Source organism: Cololabis saira, chromosome 2 (assembly GCF_033807715.1).
Source record: "Cololabis saira isolate AMF1-May2022 chromosome 2, fColSai1.1, whole genome shotgun sequence".
Lineage (NCBI taxonomy): Eukaryota > Metazoa > Chordata > Actinopteri > Beloniformes > Belonidae > Cololabis > Cololabis saira.
This window is the reverse complement of record NC_084588.1, coordinates 34,701,614-34,723,485: the sequence shown is the minus strand read 5'-3', so window position 1 is coordinate 34,723,485 and position 21,872 is coordinate 34,701,614. Positions and strand designations below refer to the sequence as shown.

Genomic DNA, 21,872 nt, shown 5'->3' with positions numbered 1-21,872 from the left:
TTGCTCCCGGTTGTCAGGCCGACAACTGGGGTGTGAATGTCTGCAGTGTGAAATGCTTTGGGACTGTAGGAGTACAGCTTGGGAGTGCTATGCAAGTGTAAGCCATATACCATAATATAAGCTTGTTTAATAGGTATCATTCAAGCTGCATGAAGTTTCTTTAAATGTGAATTGACATTCCTTAACATAGACTAAACACCATTGTTTGTCAAATCTAAATGTTACCCTTAAAGTTTTCATGGTCTTTTTAGTTAAATCCCGATAAGATATTATACCTCAGAAGAGAATGGCAGATCAGCTCTTTTAGAGAAGAATCTTATGTTGTCAAATTCTGATTGGCTCTATCCCAGAGCCCACCAAAGCTCATCATAGAACTGCAGAGTTCTTTTATCTTAGTTCAGGTTTATTCAGTTTAGTCCATCCATGAGTTTTCTCTCAGTTTTGCAGAGTTTTTCTTTAACTTTCACTGGAGTTTCTCCTCAGTCATGTTCCCAATTCAGCTTTTGACTTAGTTCAGTCATGAGAGCAGGTGAAAGTCAACAAAGAATCATCTTCATTTTCTGGGCGTTGTCCCTGCTGAGGACTCCTCCTCCAGACCCGTGTTTGGCTTTTGCCTGGAAGTTTTGACCAAGTTCGTCTTGATATTATGAAATATTTTTGCTCAGCTCACCAATAATGTGCCATCATTATTTATTTATTTTTTATTTTTTTCATAAAAACATACATTTTTGTAATTATTTTTGGATTTTCACCTCACATAACTTTTCATGGGCTACTTGATCAACCCAACGCCTGCATGAGTGAAGATTCCCTCTGAAGTCTCCTGAAGATAAACACACTGGGAAGCACATCTGGGCTTTCATCTCCATCAGGAGAGTTTGAGCGGGGCCTCGGCTCAACCGGACTACACCCCCGTTGTAACTAGGAAGTCGTCCAGATGATTTTGGGTTGATGTCACAAATTAGCCGATAGAATGACAGTATTTCAATTTAATCAATTTTTCGTCAATGTATCAATCTTCAAATTTCTGTTCTAGATTTTATCCAACTCCTCACTTCTGACATACAGCTGAGTATTCTTGTCATCCTCAGTGGAAAACAATTTTTGAAGTAATTTTGCTAATTGATGCATCTTTCCTTTCTTCGTCTATTTACTTATGCTGTTTATTTGTTTATTTTTTCAATTTTCTCAAAATTATTCAACTTATTTTTATCACCACCCAATACTCATTTAGAACATTACATAAATAACATACTTTTATGTGCACATATCACTATTATTGCATGCTGTTAAAGGTATTAATTGCAATCGTATTCAAAAACATTTATTGTTTTACTGGGTGAAATGGTCCTTCCATCCTGAGAGTAGCCAGTGAATAATGTGTTCAGAAAAAGGAAAGAAAAAAAATCAATCCTCTCTGAAAGCTGTAATCCTGTAAAAACTCTAACCAATCAGTTATTTGCGCACCGAATGGCTCGGATTGGTCAGAAGACCAGAGGCTTGGCAGGAAGGGAAAGAACCAATCAGATGCCTTCATTTTAAACCAAGCACCGCCACCCGCTTTCCGCTCTCCACTCTCGCCGGGATGGAGACGCCAGTGGGCAGGATGCACGTTTTGGTGGGCACATCCCCCCCCTACCCCCCCCTAAAACCGGCCTCGCTTACAGGTGATTGAGACATGGGGTAGTTTTGTTGAAAATGTGCTGTCCAAAATGTCCTGGAAACCTCGACTCCTGCAAATGCGCATTCCCCAAAGTTTGTGGGGGCGTGGCTTTGGACGGAGCGCCGACGGGAGGGGGAGGAGGGGGCGGGGCTTAGAGGAGGTGCCACTTTCAAATCTTGCTAGCTCCCAGAAGTTGCATATAATACCTTTAATTAAAGTTCACAACTAAGTTGGTTTTCTTTAACGCTAAGATCCCTTCAGTGAGAAATTACGACTTTAGATAATAGACGGATAAGTATTATTACTTGAATGTTCCTTCTTAACTTAATGAGACAAATATTAATTATTAATTATTTAATGTGGTGAAAAACAGGCATGTAATCATGCAAAGCTATCAATGAGAAGCTCAGCTACAACACACATAACCAAGCACAAGGACACACAACTCACATCCACATGTACACGTTGTTTTCCAGGTAAACAGATATAAATACACTTACTTTAGTCTACCACTTACAAGTGAGGAAACTTCAAGCCTTCACATTTATCTGGATGTCCCACCAATTGCACCGATGTGTAAGAGGTGGAGCAACATAAGACTGACTGTTAAGCATCAACAGTTGCCTGTAAACAAGAAAACACTACAAAGATTCGAAGTCGTAGATGGAACACAAAAAGCCAGTAAAAGCAATTGCACTAAACTATTTCCTTCAGTAAATTCTACATTAAAAAAAATAAACAAGTGCCAGTTTTCCCCCACTGTGAATAAAGGTCTTCCCCGCACAGTTGTCCTGGTAATAAAAGGAAAAGGAAAAGATGTGAGGGTTGCTAAGGTTTTCTGTGCCAGTGGGAAAATCATGTACTCCTTGGCTATTACCTCACTGAGGCAGTATTTAAAGACTTTACCCTCAGCTCACTGTGAGCCAATTTCATGGCTAATATCCTCAGTGTGAGGGGGTTCGGCAGGTCAATTCTACCCCAGCGGGATGGATTTGGCCTCGTGGCTTCAGAGGACTCTGACAGTGCATTCACTTCCAGCTTACGGTGTTGCTGTTTAAGAGGGACAAAAGCAAAATACTTTGTATATTAAACATGCATTTCTCATTGATACAATGATGTAAATAATCCTGTGACCCTATGAGATGTCTGCATTCTTAAACCTTTTTTTCTTAACTGAAACCCATGCTGACGAAATGATAAGTTAAAGGACATCAAGCTGAGATGGAATCCAAATCACATCTGAGTGGGTGATGGGTTGTCAGCCAGACATGATTGAGCGGGGACGACAGTCAGCAATTAAAATGCGATAGGCAACATTTTTCTGTCCCTCAGCCTTGTGTGTGTGTGTGTGTGTGTGTGTGTGTGTGTGTGTGTGTGTGTGTGTGTGTGTGTGTGTGTGTGTGTGTGTGTGTGTGTGTGTGTGTGTGTGTGTGTGTGTGTGTGTGTGGTTGTGTGTGTGTGTGTGTGTGTTGTGTGTTTTCAGAGGAGTCTGAACAGGTGCATCATCCAATCCAAAACAGATTTATTCAAAAAGATGTATTCATTTACTTGTTTTTCTTTGAACTATAGTCCTAAATCCTCAATCTGTTGTGTCCTTTTTTTGTCTCAGCCCAATCACACTTGCCAAAAACTGCATGCACAGAGTAATATTTTTTGGGGGTCAAAACCGAAAAGATGTTTTATCCATCTGCGTGGAAATCAGCATTTTTAGTTTTTGCTTATTCAACAATTCAAACCTGGAAATGTGCCCTTATAAAAGGTGTAAAACAGATTTGAGATAAGATTAAAAAAAAATAACGTAAACAAAAAAACTCTAAAGAGCAGACTTTCAAATGTGCCAAGAATCTGTTTAAGGGAAAGTCAATAACTGCTAGTCATTAGCAGGAGAAAAAAAAAGAAAAACACGCACTGTGCCTAATTATATATATATTCATATTTATTTGCAGGTTCTACAAACCAAAAAGGCATGTTAAATAGCTCTCTTTAGTATTTCCCAGTTTAGTAGCAAAAGGATGAGAAGTCATGGTTCTCAGACATGTGCTGAAAATTTGACCAAGAATCTTTAAATAAAATGAGGTTTGTATTTCCTGCGAGTTTATTTTAGAGTACAAAAGCATCTCTTAACTGAAGGTGAAAACAATCAATCCATTTCTGATGTTGGCACAATTTTAAGGTAATTTTATATTATTTCATAGACCATTGTATACGCTGTAACGTGTACAGTGATTCACAGATGTCATGTGTCTCCTCTGGACTGAAAATGGTTAATAATACCGGACTTGTGATGGGTACCATGTTTTGTCAAGATATAATCACTGACCAATACAGACATGTATTCCAATTTGGTTATTGGATTGTAAATGTACCGGTAATGCTGATTTTTTTGGTGGAATGGTCCACAAAGTCAAATACCTTCAGATAGATAAGGCAATGTATTTTCTTAAGCTTCTCTTTAAAGTCAGTACTGTAATGTAATTATCTTTTCTTCTCCAACAGCAGTATACTCAGACAGAGCATGAAAAGAGACGAAATCAGCTGCAATAACATATTTTTAAAGTAGCCGCTCTTTCTTTTTAATCTTCGTAACTGGTCTCGGGGCATGATGGTTTGTCAGACAATTTTAAAAATACACAATTTCACTATTTCAAAAAATTTATGAAACTGGGACCTTGAAATGTAAAGCCAGTGACTATTTTAAAAACTAATGCCTTGCATTAATGAATACATAAATTAAAACAGGACTCATTCAGTTCATTCTAATGAGTTTCTGAGAGGTTATTTCTTAGCTGCTGTCCTATAGGGTCGTAGAGTTCCTTGATTTGTTTTCTTTGGTAATAAATGTGTGGCATGAAATAACAGGGTCTCTGAAAAGTACTGTGTCTGTCTTGGCAGGAGAATCAAGTCTCATCACTAAAAGGGTTCAGCTTCCCTATCATTAGTGGAAATACACTTAAATATGAGCAGCAGAAACTCTATTTATACATAATATTTGGACTTCAATCCCTCACTGCGCTTTTTGTCATAAGACCACAGCGAAGACAAAAACTATGGTTAGCCTTATACTAAAAATACATTACATTTCTATAAGGGATTCATGATCTAAACATAAATATGTATATAAAAAAATCAAAGGATAAAAAGATATTGTTACTATTAAGCACAATCTTTTATAACTGAAAGTAAATGAACAAAAATGAATTTATGATTATAAGATGTTTCTATTTTAACGACAGGCAGTCTTATGGCAAGCAGAAAGAAGGTTCTGGTTATTTTTCCCTTCGTACGACACATTTATGGCATTTAGATAATGAGGGCTGGAGAATGTCAGCATGGGACACGACGGAGTAACGGTGCATTGGTTAGGAAAACATGGAAAGGAACTGTGGAGGAAAAAGACAAATGCTTTCGGAGTTGTACTTCTTAATTGAGAAATGACAATCATCTTGGGATTCGGCGGTAAGGTAATGATGTGTTTCACAATTTTGTCATTAAGCCAATAAGTGTCTGAGAACAGTCATTAAACACAACACCAAGAGGGAAGCGTAAGTCGTGGCGTTTTTAAATGTATTTTTTGAGCACATGATTTTTTTTTTCTTTCATTTTTATTTATTTACTTTTGATGAATAAAAAACAAGAGGAATATTTCTGAAAGCAAACACCTGTAGAGTGAAGTAAAATAGGTTTTATTCAGCATCCCAAAGCGGTTACATTTGACATTTTTACACTCAGTGCACGGTTTAATGTGCTGTCTGAGGACGCTTGGGCTCATGATGGGTCTAGTGATGGTCCGCTGACCTTCTGCTTGGACGACACCTGACTGCTCACTGATCCATGCAACTGCAATAAATAGTCTTGCCTCTGATCGGTGATGAATGAGACCATCTGCCAGTGTAATACTCTTGTTGTGAAATGTATAATGTTGAATTGGAGAACTTTAAAAACAGACAAACTTTAATCGTTAAATGGACATTTCTGATACTCAGAGCTTCTATATTTTCACTAAAAAAGGGATTCTTGTTGGTGGTGCCACTTTTTCCGTAATGGAGCAGTACAAATGTGCCTGGGTCTACTGCGTAGCATGTGGATGTGATACATGCTGCGGTAATGATGTTATCATGTTGGGGGATAAAATTGGTCTGCAAAGACTCTTTGATACAGTAGGTGGAGAGTGCCGAAATAACATTCATGTGAATGCTGGGATGCAGGTTTTCCCAGCGGAACATTGTAATCAGATGAGCAGCGTTTACTCACGTTACCCAGTGGCGGTCATAATGGTAATAGCTGATCCTTATTATAACATCTACTACTCTACAACTTCCCTTGTCTGCTGGCAAAGTAGTGATGTTTTTATCTCTGCTTCCTGTCCTGGAGTGTCAACCTGGGTGGAGGAGTTTTCACACTGGGATGGATGCTGTTACCTTCATCGTCAAATGTTCTACCTCTGTCTCAGCTATGCTGTTGTACCTTATTACTGACAAAGGTACACCACCAAAAGCTGGATATATGCCAAAGTTGAGTCCTTTGCCTGTTGAGCCTCACCCTCTGGTTCTAGATATCTATATGGGTGGTGTTCTCATCTTTTTATTCGGAGGAGTCAAATGTTTCCAGCTGCTTGTTTTTGTTCTCAGCTATAGAATTAGACATTTGAATGTACATTTTTCTCTTTTTTTTTCTTTTTTTTCTTTCCGATAGTGTTAAAGCCTTCCAGGAAACGTCTTGAATGTGTCGGGTGGATCTGATCAATCCTGTGTGTAAGTGCGTCAGTTGTCGAGTGAACCTGGTGTACTCTTTCGTTCAGCACCTTGTTTTATGCCTCCAGTAATATCTGCTCGGCTCAGTGCACTTTGATAGAGGTTTTGATTTGTCAGCTTTTTGGGAAAAGTATCTGTTGCCTGCATCTCCGTTTGAGGATGAGGTGGTTTCTGTAGTCTGCAAACTTCCATGATATCTTCAAAAACAGAAAGGAGAGTCACTTCTTTACAGTTCAATCTGTTCTGAAAAAGGCTGCCAAAATCTAAATTGTGGTGTCTTACTTTTTTAGCTCTCTTAATAGTGATCCTTGTCAAGGTTCTAGTCTTACAAACTGTGATTTATGTGTTTCCTTAGTTCTTACAGCAATATTTGTTAGTGCTCATCTAAAGCTTGTATTTCCAAGAACTTTTCTATTTACTTACCTTTCAGCCACGGAAACGGGATGGTCATAACTTAGATCACATTTTGGCCATGGTTCGATGAAAACACTAAGAAGATCTCTTCTTTTCTTTTATTATATCAGCTGTGGCAGTTTCTGAAGCTGCCTGAAGGTTACGGCTCTTATGAAACAATCTATGTTGTGTTGTCAAAAGATATAAACATCTTTACTTTGTGCAGGCTGACAAACCAAGCTCATTGTTTGAATTTTGAGGACTTACTTTTGAAGAATACATTGCACAGAGTACTTGAATTCATTTTAAACTTGTAAGTCTATCACTATTTACCTGACTTTAAGTCTTTCTTTGTAAGTGCAAAGTTGCTTTGGCCACAGTAAGGTTGTGGAAACACGCAGAGGATGAGTATAGCGCCTAATGTGTGAATTTAGCACATACAGTACACAGCCCATCAGTAACCCCCATGAATATGAAATAGGATTAGCCCGCTATGCTTATTATTTGCCTGTCAGATTTGCTGCAATGAAATTCACTAACACAAAGTAAGAGATGCTGACAACATTAGCTTTGCTACCAAAATTGTTTTATGAACATATTCTGGCCACAGAAAGCAGCACGACTCATTTCTCCAACATTTAAGTAGATTTTTGCACATATTTACATACATTACTCAATCAGAAGTTGTCATTTTCATGACGAATGCTCGCTTTTGATTAGATTTTTTTTTTTTTTACTGATGGTGTATTTTTCGTGGCCTCTGGGGAAGCAGAAGAATGAAAGTTTGATCGATCCTCTCACACCGAGGGCTAAAATACATCACGATGCGCAATCATCCTTCCTTGTCTGTTTTCAAAACATCCAGATGATTCATTAAATACATTTTTCTGTGAGTGTCAAGAAATATAACATGCAGAGGCGGGAAACTGTGAAAAGCTCATCACAAGCTGAGACAAAAACAAAGAATACATCATCCATACCCGGCTGTTCCAAGCCACACTTGGCGGCATTTTAAACACTCATTCTGTGGACAAAATTGAAGTTTTGTTGTAGTTTCCATATTTAGCTTGTGTAGTTATTTTTCTTAGAGTAATATGCTCTTGGAGAAAAACAAACATGACAACAAAATGCAGCCAATTCCTCACTGCTGGCGGTGATGGTTTGAGTTGAAGAAGGAAGTTGATTACGTTCTTTATTGCTGCCAGTGTCAGTTTATAAAAACATAAGATGATGAGTGTAAGATGGGATGATAAATGTGAAGCATCTGTCCATCCTTATTATTCTTTAGCAGGTAGTTTGCATTGAAAACAGTAGTTCCTTAAAGCCAAGTTAATTTCATCATATTCTTCATTGGAGGATGAATGTTTGCACAAATCTCATGTAAATGTTGTGATTTCAACCATCAACAACAAACCAAAGAATGTAAACTTCCGCCGAACCTAATTTTAAAGTGAATTGTAGTGACTTTATCTCAGTGTATGCATTCTTTGTGGTATGATGTCACAGTTCCTACTACTACTTCAAAATCTTTTGATTTCAATATTTGTATTTGAGTTATTTGATAAGATGAACACAATGTTGTTTGTGTTTCTGTGGAATTGGTTTGTAAAAATGTTGTACACTGACGTGACAGTGTGCCTGATAGATCATCCTGGAAGCATATAATGTTATGTTTTCCTCAGCTGTGGAGTGTCAGAAAGCGTCTGATGCTGATGCTGAGTCCCACCCCGAGTTCCTCAGAAAAACTCCTTCATCAGGATATTTTACTTTTCTGTACAGAAAAAAATGAAAGTGTTTTGTTTTTCTATTTCTTCATAAAGTGAAGACATGAAAGAAGTATTTTACTGAACCAAAAATGGTTGAGTGTAAAGGTTGGATTTTTTTTTTTTTCCACTTCATTCACATTGAATTTCTGTGTCTTTTTAACTGTCTCTCTTACTGTAGGGTGAAGAGGTCCTAACGGTGATCAAAATGAAAGCACAGTGGCCGGCCTGGCAGCCCCTCAACGTGTAAGTGACATACAATTTATTAAGAAGCATAACTCTTCTGCCATTGACTGCAATTCGGGTTTAGCAATTTTTAAATGATAAAATAACTTTGTGAATACCTACAAGACTTTTCGTTCTATCACATTGCTAATATTCAATCCATAATATTGCTGAAGAATACTGTATAGGTATTTTCTTTTGTTTGTGATAGCTTTGAATAGTACTCCCTCTTTGGGAGGAAAGGGGTGCAACCGGTGTTCATTCTTGGGTCAGTGATCAGTGAAGCAGGATTGAATAAAAAGCCAAAAAACACATATATCTGAAATCTAAATACACATTGAAATATATTTAATTAAACAATATAAAGCTTAGCTTGTTACTTGGCAACTAATGAGTCAGGGGACTATAGCAGCTAGTTGCCACTTACTTAATGATTAACAACTGATGAGATTTTATTAAGCAGCTCATGTTTAATCAGCACGTGAGCAATGAATTAGGGACGGCTTAATAATTAATGATTCATTTGTAAATATACCCTAATAAATCTCAATGGACAACCATTTAGTAGAGGCTAATGTCCTCATGAATCATTAGGTGATCACTGCTTAAGAGATATCTATGAATCAGTGTTGTCCTCATACCTCGGGTCTGGTCCAAATTCACTCTAACATAAAAAAAAGCTATAAAAAAAAGCTGCTGTAGTTCCTCAGAAAACTCTGACAGACTTGGTATGTGCCGATATGAGGATGGCATATTGCCTGAAATGACATATTTAAACCCACAGCAGCTGCCTTGACGCTTTCATGTGAAGTCACAGCAAATCAGTCACCTGTGTCGTCGTCAACGATTTGTCAGCTTTCCTCTTACAATATATGTCTGCTGTGATTGACAGTAATGTGGGCCTGAAAGGCAGGAAAAGTCTCAACGCACTGTGGTTATCTTTACCAAAGCATTTGCAGCGTTAAGTTTTTAAGCTGAGGTTATCATTCCACAGTGAGACCTAAAGGTTGCTGATCAGGGAAAAATCCAGTGAGGAGCTAAAACTGCCAGATACACAAGCTTACAGGGTGCACATTCATTTATTCCCGAGTTCATAGGAGCCATTTAATTTTTTATTCATGAGAAAAACAAGAGCGTTTTTTGACTCAGCTGGTATGGAGGAACTTCAGTGGGTAAAAACGAGTGCTGTGTTGTTTCCTCAACCACAGGGGCTCTGTGACGACCGTCAGATTAGTCTCCAAAGCGAGAAAACAGCCTGTAATAGAAACAATGATATCCACCAGGACTAATTAAGTCACTGTGTGCTGCATATGCAAATTAATATTAATTCACACGTTAGCTGCATGCAGCATGTGCCAAAGTGTGTGTGGTCAGTTATATTGGTTTGGAACAGGAAAAAGAAAGGATGAACTGTGTCATTAATTACAGAGAAGCGTTTTTGCCATGGACTCAGTCCACAGAGCTGGTCAAATAAAGACTTTTTCTCTCCGAAATGTTAAAATGTAAATGGAGTTTTAGAAACTAAATGAGAATTACATTTCACCCACCTGAAAAACGCATATTTATGTAAGTTTCCCACATGCCTATTTGGGAAAGATGATAAGACGATAGTAAGCTGACTTTGTTAATGTTTTATTGTGTTTTTTTCAAATGTAGGTCTGAGTCAGGGGTCGGCAACCCGCGGCTCTAGAGCCGCATGCGGCTCTTTAGCGCCGCCCTAGTGGCTCCCTGAAGCTTTTTCAAAAATGTTTGACCTTTTATTTCCTTTTCTTTCTTTTTTTCCCTTCTTTTTTTCTTCTTTTTTTCCTTTTTTTCTTTTTTCTTCTTTTTTCCCTTTTTTCTTCCTTTTTCCTCTCCTTTTTAATCTCGGAATTTTAACTTTTTTCTCGACATTTCGACTTTTTTGTTGACATTTCGACTTTTTTGTTGACATTTCGACTTTTTCTCGACATTTCGACTTTTTTCTCGACATTTCGACTTTTTTCGAAGTGCATAATGAAAAATAAAATCTTCCCCCACTTGCCTTCATTATAAGGATTATACAAGACTTTTCATTTTTTGCGGCTCCAGACATATTTCTTTTTTGTGTTTTTGGTCCAATATGGCTCTTTCAACATTTTGGGTTGCCGACCCCTGGTCTGAGTCCATCACTTCACCCACATTTCTGGCCTGGTTGTTGGTTTTTAGGTGTCTAGATTAAAGCTCTGTGGTGACCTGTAATCGTTTCTATACTGCACCTGATGCTAACTTTGAAATTGGCTTTGAGTTGGGTCCGGTTGACGTTGTACAACTCCGATCATTCCAGTATCCATGTGTGCAATACTGAGTCACCGAGGCAGAGCACAGATTGATTCACGCTATCTTCTAGTCTTTGGCAACTGCTCTGTTGACTAGTAGTTGGTACTTGGTGTTACTCTGGTGTTACTTACACCGTATTTACATGCTTTAAATACGGTGAACTGTACAAACAGGAATTGCATTATTTTACACGTACTTGTTAATGAAACTTTATGTGATAAAGCTCACAGTGAATTAAAAGCCGTCAGTTGTGGTTCCCCTTCAACCATGCACCCAATTTCATTTGACTTTAAAGTGCAGAATGAGAGCAGGAACAAAGGGCAAAGGAGCAGAAAAGGAGAAGAAGAACAGAGGTGGGAGATGAGAGCAGAGTGAGCCAAAGAAGTGACAGGCTTCATCACATATATTACATGTCTCCAGCAGTGAATCCCCTTGTCACCGCAAAGAAACATTGTGTCTTAATAAAAGCTCAAAAAATGTGATGGAAACATTTTATTATGACCATTATTTTGTGAAAGAAACGGATAAATCCAGGCCATGTACTTTTCCTAACTTAAAAACATGTTTATTTGTCTTTTGTTTTTTTGTTTTTTTTTATGCCTAATCTTATTTTTAATGTATTAAAATTAACATGGAGGGATTTTTTTTTCTTTTGTTGTTATTGCTTACTCTAAACTATGATTTTTTTAAGAACTAGACTGAACCAGTACAGAGTGACAGAAGTGAGAACATGAAAATCTTTGGTTCAGTAGGCTCAGTTCCTGGATAGTTGAGTGACAATCCTCTGAATAACATCATCGGATATCTAACCCTTAGTATTCTTAAACCATCTGCTATATGGAGGGAAAAAATGCCTTTTTTTTAAATTAAATGAGCATGTCCCACACAGATCTCTCTGGCGTAATGGACCAATCACTATCAAATCATTGCCTTGATATTATCAGACACTTGAAAATGTTGTAGTTGATACTTTCCATCAGCACACACAAATGGCTTACTCTATGATATTAAAGGTGCTTATCCTGGAGGAATGTACTGTAGGTGAGGCAGAGAGCTAATGTCATGATACACAATATGATTCCTTCCTGACAACCCGTTTGTCTGAAGCACTTATTGCTCCTGTCCATTGGAAAATATCTCAAAAAGGTGCCGTGGACTTCAGTGGGGAAAACAAGGTTATTAGGAATTCAGATATTTTGGGTTATGGTTCATATATTTGAGCTCACTGTTAATATTTTCTCCACTGTCCAAGACAATATCCTTCTCTTAAAGGAGATCAGTATTGTCTTAAAAAAAAAAAAAAAAACATTGACGTCCAGCATTATTTTCATGTCTGCACCACAATGCAGACATGATGCACAAGTCATGCTGCTCTCTCTGGCTGGTGGAAACTCTTACTTTCATCTAGATGGCCGGTAATTTCAAGCCGGAGCATTTTCTAGCTGTCTTACAGGTGAAAGGTGAGGTATAGACAAGGGAAAACAGATATAAGCTATACATGATTGCTTAACTGTTTAGGCCATAACAGTTTCTTAATTCAATTACCATTTTCATATATTCTGATTTACAAAGGCCTTAACGAGAGAGCACCTCTGCATTTGAATCTACCTCATGTAGACACGAAAAAAAACAATGTGTTGCAAACAACCTCTTTTTTACCGTCTTTAGCATGTCAGTCTGAAGAGATAGATTTTCCTCAGCATTTGAGGTAAAAGTACCTTTGTTTCTCTTTTTCACACCCCATCCTCCCACTCGCCAGTAGATCACATGTTCATTACAGTATTTCCGCCTTTAGTTTCATCACATAACTTCTCCTCACTTGTCCACCCCCTCCCCATGACACCTTTCTTCGGGATAAAAATACATCCCTGACAGTTTCAGTGCCTCCATGACACTCATGTTGACTCCTTGTTATCTCCCACTCTGTTTTGTCAGGCATCTTTATAATAACCAGAGGACTACTGTTGTGCTCTGTGAGTTATGTCTGATTAGATGCCAAGAAAAAAAGAAAGTAAGAGCGAAGTTAGTTGTCAACGGGTGTAAAAAGAGCTTTTGAAAGAACAAAATGCAGCCTGATAGCAGTGGTTTCCGTGCGTATAGTGTGTTGTAATTGTTTAAAAAGCGGTCCTGCACTTCTGGGAAAACCTCACAACTACTAATTATTGCAACCTTTGTTTGCATGCTTGTGGAACAGATAGAAGAAATCATATCCTATTGTGGCTGAAATAACTTATTATGACAGTCAGAATTGCCATTTACAACCTTAAAATATACAATTAAAAAAACTTTTTTTTCATTTTTTTACCATAAGTCCATCCAAACCATCACAAACCATCATGTGGTTTGTGTTATCTTTTGCCAGACACAGACTAACAGAAAACACTGACTAGCCATCAACATAAGTAATTTGTGATACTATAAAATGTAGGAGAAAGCATGTGAGCGCGAATCATCAGCACCAAATATCTATTTAGCAGCACTGTGACTCTTACTAGCATTCATATAAACTCCTCGTCCAAAAATGTTTCTAAACCAGAAACATTTCGGAATCCTCGAGGCATTTCATTGGTCTTATCTATGGTGATTAATCCATTCCTTATTTGCTACAAGCCATACTTGGTCTCCTCTTTTCTGCCAATTACGCTTTGCCTTTCTGTGTAGTCCAGGTGACTCTGTAAGATAACTCTCCCGGGCCTCGTGCTCACAGAACAGAAACCCAGGAGAGCTGAGTCAAGATGTGTGTTCCCAAGGAGTAAGGGCTATCACGCACCCTCCGAGGCCATCATTAACTGAATGTGCAAGGGCATAGCTGCAGCTGGCGGAAGTCAAATGGATTTATATGGGCATGATGACGGCCGGAGAAGAATAACTGACTTATTGTCTATGTTACAACAAGAAGCTCCTCACTCCTAATTAATCTGCTATTGGCTGGATTTTTATTTGTTATTTTTGTGTAATTAGTTTAGCTGTCAGTCATTGGCCAAAAATGTGTGTGTGTGTGTGTGTGTGTGTGTGTGTGTGTGTGTGTGTGTGTGTGTGTGTGTGTGTGTGTGTGTGTGTGTGTGTGTGTGTGTGTGTGTGTGTGTGTGTGTGTGTGTGTGTGTGTGTGTGTGTGTGTGTGTGTGTGTGTGTGTGTGTGTGTGACTCTACAATAGGATATATAAATATTCGCTATAGTCAGTATGGCTGGTAAGATCTAGGGAAAGTTATAGTTACACAATTTAAAGTGTATTTGTCTAGTTTTGCCTGTCTTACAAAACATTTCACCTCCTTTCTCCAGTTTTGTTTTCAAAAAATACCCAACCACAAAACTTGAAACAGCAGCTCCTCTGAATCAATGACTACAAAGAGCTGTTTATCCTTGATAAAATCTTTTCCTCCTCATCTTTCCATCTATCCACAGTAACCAGTGACTTATACTGCCACAATATAATTTGCTTTCATAAATTAAGGCACAATGAAAGTTCTGACACACAGAAATAACCTGAAGTTCCAAAACATTTGTAACTCTACAACAGTAAAAAACCTTTGTCACATTCAGGAAAAAAAGAGCTTTAGTCTGCTTTCAGACCCAGCAGCTTTTAGAGTCAACAGCTCGATGGGTTTTTCAGATTAATCGAAGTCTTCTTGAGGTGATTTAACTCACAGTATGTGACTTATAGCTATTGGACGGTCACACACTACACGATCTGACAGCGACTGATCCACAACTAGTGTAGAAAAATCACATTGTGGGAACAAAACACATGGGATGATGGGGGTTTATTATTTAAAAATGGTCCAAGGGGAGGAAGCAGTGATGCACGCTGTCCATGTTCTGATTTGTTCAGAACATGAAAGAAAGAGTTGAAGATGTAATGAAAAAGTACATCTTTGCTTGTATTGTATGATTCATTGTGTTCATCTCCCTCAGTTAATGAGCAAGTGTTACTGCCAAACCCCCTGGTGACTCTGAAACTGGTTAATGGGGCTTAAAAGAGTGTAATAATCTCAAAGTTTGTATTTTAGTTGTCATCAGAGATTCTTAAGGTGACTTTGCTCGAAAAATCTCTGCAGCTGATCTTTTTCTCTTTTTTTGTTGTTGTTGTGAAGGCTTAGTTAAACAGCTCTTTTTTATGCTTTTTTAGCATTTTTATAACTAATTACTACCTAATTACCATTATTTAATATGAAACATATTTTTGGAACTTGCCTTCTCCATGTAAATAAAAAGAAAGATTGTATTCAGAAAAAACTCAAACACTACAAACACAGATGTATCTTTAAAATAGAAATTCTTGCAGGATAGATTCTCTTCCTCCTTTGGGCACATTATATTGTTTAGGCTGCAGCTGAAAGGTTTGCAGCATGCAGTCAGTACTGGACTGAAATCAGTGTGATTAAATCTTTTAATAAATTTGATATGGATAAGACCCAAAAATCCTTATCTGGTTGTCTTTTGTGTTGAGTGAGTGATAAGTGGTGTGCCTTTATACATTACTTTTGGTCGCTCAAAGCACTTTTCCATTCCTAACCACATTCACCTGTCCACACATTCAGTTCTCTCTTGTTCCATCCAGATGTCCCAGGTTTTTATATCGAGTCTATAATGCTGTGATGTAAAGAATCACACTTTAATGAACATGTACAGTAAATGAAAATGTGGAATTCAGGGTCTTATCCACACAAAACTTCAACAGGCAGACTCCACGGCCAGGAATCAAACTGCTGGTGATTGTGTGGCTGACTATTGTAAACGTGGAGGGTTGAGCATTAGATACGTATTCCAAACGGTCTGCTATGACGACATGCTTCTGAAAAGAACTGGAAACCTTTTCTCCTTTATTTGCATGAACAAACTACCCTGACTCAAAACAAACTCATGCTGTTCCTTCTCAGGCGCGCTTCCCCTTCAGCTGAATTCTCCGTGGACCGGAGCCGCCACCTCATGTCCTTCCTGACCATGATGGGACCCAGTCCAGACTGGAATGTGGGTTTGTCTGCGGAGAACTTGTGCACTAAGGAGTGTGGTTGGGTCCAGAGGGTGGTCCAGGACCTGATCCCATGGGATGCAGGCACCGATAGCGGGGTGTCATATGAGGTGAGTGCAAACATACTCATAACCCAAAATTTAAAAAAAGTCAAAAGTTGAGACAAAACAAATCTAAATTCGAGTGATTTCTACATCTACTCTTGTATTCCTTTGCAGACAATAGTTAATGCCTGTTTTTTGTTAAAGACTTCATCGTATTTGTTAATATACATTTGTCTTTGAATTGAAATGCATTACAAAGAACAGTTGGTATAGGACCAATTTAGTGCTAATTATTAGGTGAAGGAAAAAGCATCATAATGTTTTTTCCAACAGGAAATGTCAACAGGATTTTTTTAATTTTTATTTTGTATTTCCGTTATCCATATTGTCCCACGTTTTTTAGATTCGGGGTTGTACCTTGAACATGTTGTAATCTCGGCATGTTATTTGTATATTTGATTAGTATATTAGGCTTTCTTTCTGTTTTGAATGAGTAAGTACAAGTTCTTCAGCCTGTCATATTGGTGAACATCGAGCTTCATTTCACATCAAGACTCTGATGACAGATCTTGTAGCTTTTTCAAACCCCTCTGCTGGAGTTTCCTTCTACTGGCTGTTTTTTTTAATCACTAACAGACAAATCTAGCAGCCTTCTGGACAAACAATTAAAGCAAATTTTAATTTTTTTATTTTATTCTTTTACCCAAACAGCGGACACACATGGATCTATTGTGAATCATTGCCAGTGAGAAATGAGCAGCTCTAGTGAGATTTTTGCGCATGTTTAGTGTTGCTCTTTTGGTCGCTGAGACAAACAACGTGCAGTGTGCACAGGGAAAAAGAAGAAAAGCCTTTAAAACATGCTGATATATTTATTTATGTAATTACTATGCAACCAAAACAGTGTTGTTGTCAACATCTTTGAAACAAAGCTTCAACTGTTAGGAGCGATTTCAGGAAATAGCTAGACCGTGTCTATATCCAAGGCCCCAGATCTTGTCCTCAGGAAATCCTGCTGGGATACTGTTTTATTTGAAGAGTGCTGAAAAGAAGGCAGCTCAAATAAAGCTCAAAATGTTGAAATAACAACTTATTATGACTATAGTGTCCTCATCCAGTGGAAACCCTCAAACAGTGACTCAGCTCAGTTTGCAACCCCACTTTCCTACATCATTTTGACCGTGCCATTACACCAACAGCTTCTTCTTTATCAGCCTATCAGGACCAGATTCTCTATTCCCTTTTTCAACCTCTTCACATACTCTCAGCCTTCCACATTTCAAGTGTCATCAGCTGCCGTGTCCTCCAGTAACAGCATCGTACAACACTACTCATCTACGGCCTATGAGGTGCTCTTGGAATCGTTGTCTGCTGTGTCCTCCAGTCAGATGGAACAGATTGGTATTTTTTTGTGTGTGTGTGTGAGCACATGCATGAAACCTCTGGCTGATGCCTGAGCACTCTCACGGATGAACCAGCTGATCTGTCCTCCACACACACACCTATCGGTGGACCACACTTTTCCTCGCTCACAAACACGATATGGCTCATGGATTAAATCATTGACGACATTTGCAAAACCTTTTGTAAACTAAAAGTGTGTAATTAGAATTTTTGTACAACCAGGATTCTCCGACTTTCTTGACGGTAAATCATCGCGTGGAGTGCATGTGAGTTAATTGGAGGTGAAGAGGGGGAGAGACACAAGGCAGGGGGTCCTGCAAGAGGTCAACAGATCAAGTGCTCTTAAAACAGGCAGCTGAATATTGTAATTTGTTTGTGCAGTCAGCTCTAAGTGCTCGAGTAGTATGATGCTCATACAGGCTTTAAACCCAAACAACTATGGGCCTGATTTACTAAAGGTTTGCGTGCGTAAAAACGTGTGCAAACTTGACAGCACCCGCAAACCAATGTGCAAGCTGATCTACTAACAGCGTGCAAAGAGGACTGCGCCTCTCAAATGAGCAAAATAGCACACGCTATTCATTTAGTACTTTTGCCCTGATGAATAATCAATATGGGGCGTACCCGCCAGAAATCGCTAAATACTGGGAGGGGAAAATGCAAATATGTCCATTTACCACCCGCAATGAGATTTACCAAGCCTGAAAGTTATTGCAGGGATTGTGATTGCGTCTGTATTTAATACGTTCGAAAGGAAGGTGCTAATCTGCCCAGCATTACGCACCGATGCTTGTTGGTGCCTGATTTGAGGACTGGGGTTGGGATTCTCCACATGCAAAAGGAGAAATATTTTATTTGAATGTTAAATCGAGTATTATTCAGCAAAAGGTTGCCACAGGAGGCACATTCATTTTTTTATTTGTGATAATAAATAAATCACGTGTTTTCATGGAGAAAAAAGTGTTTCTCATTGTGCGCCTATACTTGTTCTGCAGTTGTCATACCCCGGTGTTGTGCCGTATTCAGCACCCCTGCCGTGAAAAGCACCCCCTCGTCTGACAAAAATGATATTCTCATTCCGTGTCACGTTCTGTTTAGCGTCCAGTTTTGTGTTAATGATTCATGTTTAAATGCGCTCATGGATTCCACAATAGTCATACTTTCCCACAATCACAGTCACAGATAACAAAAATTGGGTAAATGGTTATTGATGTCATTAATTAATAGCCTGCTTACTGTGTTGTCTTCCATAATATTTGTAAATATATATAATATAAACTCCTAAGTATGTGTTTGTGTGAGTGTGTATATATAAATATATTGAAGTGTCAGTGTGTTGTTTTTTTTCTTGGTCTACTTATCATTGAATATACGAGGGGGTGCTTTTCACGGCAGGGGTGCTGAATACGGCACAACAATTTGCCTCTTCCACTAATATCTCTAACTCCAACTCGTCAAATTTCATTTTGCGCTCGCAAAAGACACGCAACACCTCATTTAAATACTGCGGTTTGCACCTGTTATCAATTGCGCACGCAATCTTAGTTGATCACCTGCAAAACACACAACAACAGCACGTGCAAACTTTTTCAGTGCACACGCAATTTAGTACTCTTTATTTAGGATCTTAGTAAATCGGGCCCTATATGTACTACGTGATTGTGCTACTCCTTCTCTTAACTTAGTAAAATCTGAATACACAAACATCCTACACATACTAATAGACTCACTCAGAGATGTAAAAGGTAATAAAATCACATGAATACAATTATATGTTGTACTGAAGTACAGCAGATTAAAGTCAAAGCATAAAAGACCTGTCCTAAACTATGCATCCCAATACAACGTGTTTCAGGGGAAAAAAATCCTAAAATGTTTGTGGCAGAAGGTAAATGGGCTTCTTTTCTTGGTTATTGAATAAATTCCACCTCTCATCAAAAGGTTTATTTTTTGTTTTAATTCTAGTCTTTTTGGTGGAGAGTTTCAGGCTCACAAGTTGTTATTAAGCCGTTCATTCGTGTCAATTTTTCAAATCCCGTACATCTCTGGCCAGCCAATCCCTCCTGTGGATCACTGCGGTATTGTCATATGCTGCGAACCCTGGTCCACTTTGCGTGCTGTGAAATGTACTGTAGAAAAACAAAACTGAAGCCTCAAGAAACAATGAGATAGAGAAGAAATGTTAATGTTGCTTTCTTTCAGTCTGAAACAGCAGTTTAAAACAAAAACGATCTAATGTGGGCAGCTTAAGAGTGAAGGTAACAGCAGCCCCTCAACAGCACAAAATAAACTCCTCCAACCTGACGTACTAGAAGGGTAGGCGGCATCATCATTTTACCACCAGACAAGGGAATATGAACAGTGATTCTGAATGCGGCTGATTACAGCACCAAGATAACCACCTTATTAAATGACAGTACCACTTATGAGGCTCTCAGCACTCACTTATCAGGCACATGGACTCAAGATACACGAGGAAGGAGTGTCACTCAGCAGCAGCATCAATTCAGTCACATTTTGAAAATCTCACCACCATCTTTGCCTCTCTGATAGAAATCACTCCTACATCACTCTATAGATTTTGTCAATAAGTCCATTGCGTCAGTAAGTCACTCTATGGATTTTTGTCACATGGCACATCCCTGTTCCGTGGGTTATAGGAAACCTGGGTCAAAGTCCAACCTCAACATGTAGAGAACTTCACCAAATCGGCTTCCCTCTCCCCTCACTGGAGGACTTGAGGGGCGAATATACTCGCTGTTCAGAACGCGTACGCGAGCGCATCATGGCCGAAAGGCGTATCCTGCGTTTGTTTCACCCGTCGACATGCACGTTCTCCAAAAAACACTGAACGCTTACACGACCTGCAGTTCTCGCTTTGCCCTGTGAGTGGCACTGATCCAGGTCAGAGCACCACATAGTCAAACAAAGCTGATGATATACGGAAATATTCCCAGTGTTTCTCATCCTCGATTGCCCGTATCGGCAAGACAAGGGTGGCGAACTCTCTAGTCCCCCGACAGCTTTGGTTCAACGTTCTAACATACCATTTCTGATGGCGCTGGCGCCGTTTCCTTTGCGGAGATTGCAACCAAAGCAATGTTATTATCTCCTCTTCATCCAATGTCGTCATGTTGTTTAGTTGTTCGTTGTGCGTTGTTATAATCTGCTATTACCGCTACTACTACTGCTACCACAAAATATTTCATTATTACTTTTCCAACTCTTGCTCTGCATACTGCCCCCAACCTGTTATCACCGGTATGATGCGATCAGCTCGGGTGGTAAGCGAGCGAGGTTGCAGTTGGTTGGGAGCACGAACGGACGCGAACGCAGGGTCAAACAGCAAGTATATTCGCCCCCTTACACAACGACTGCTGTATTAAAAAGGCAAAACATATCACAAAGGACATTTCTCACCCTGGACACTCTCTGTTTCCAGGGTTTCCTCAGGTAGACGGTACAGAGTAATAAAAACAAGAAGAACCTGATTCAGAGACACTTTCTGTCCTACAGCTGTAACAAAACTTAATCTACTCAAAATCGAAGTGTAAACTTACATGAAGGATTGTGTGCATGTGTACTTTTAATTATTCATTGGTTTCAATCAGTTATTTATTTTATTTTATGTTGTGTGTAAATGTTTTAAATACTATAGTATTTATCTATACAATTTTTAGCATTGACTGATGGCCCTTTTAATTTTGTTGTTATAACAATGACTAAATAAAGATCTAATCTAATGTAAATGGTGATGGGGAGCTGTGTGATGGACAGAATGCATGCAGAGTGGTTCATCAGTGCATCCGTTTTCTGTTTGTCTTGTTCATGGGGGTGGAGACTATCCCAGCTGGCCGTGGATAAGAAGAATTCTGGAGTTGTGTTTATTCAGGGCTGCAATGACTAAACAACCCTTTTTGCTCACTCCTATGGACATTTCAGGCTCACTAATGAATGTAACATGCATGTTTTTGGACTGCGTCTCAATGGAAAGACCAGGACGGCAGCGTGGGAACATGTAAACTTTATGTGGAAAGTTGTTCATCCATCCCAAAAGAAATGTGTTTCTATAAGTTGAACACAGGAGAGCTTAGTCTGGAAAGTAAACAGATTTTCAGACATTTAGAAACGGGCCAATATTTACCACATTGAAGGTGTTTCTAAACGTTTAATACTTCCTATAACAAGTCAAATTAAAATGTGTCCTGAGTTTAACTGGAATAAACACGTTTTTTTCTTTTAATTGTGAAATATTTGCTTACCTCCACTTTCTTTACCCACCCTATACATTCAGTCTGCTTTATCTTGTTCATGTTGACTATGCCTTGATCATTATAAAGGGCTTAGTTTGGACTCAATCC

The 21,872-nt window shown here is 38.8% G+C and overlaps 1 protein-coding gene across 1 annotated transcript in view; it reads left to right on the top strand.

Moving 5' to 3' along the window:
• The window catches only part of spon1a (spondin 1a), a 130,773-nt gene that overhangs the window by 95,691 nt on the left and 13,210 nt on the right, over positions 1–21,872 (top strand). The window contains exons 7-8 of the mRNA XM_061710854.1: positions 8,752–8,816; positions 15,972–16,173. Coding sequence (XP_061566838.1) covers positions 8,752–8,816; positions 15,972–16,173 — 267 coding nt within the window. The remainder of the gene's footprint in view (positions 1–8,751; positions 8,817–15,971; positions 16,174–21,872) is intronic.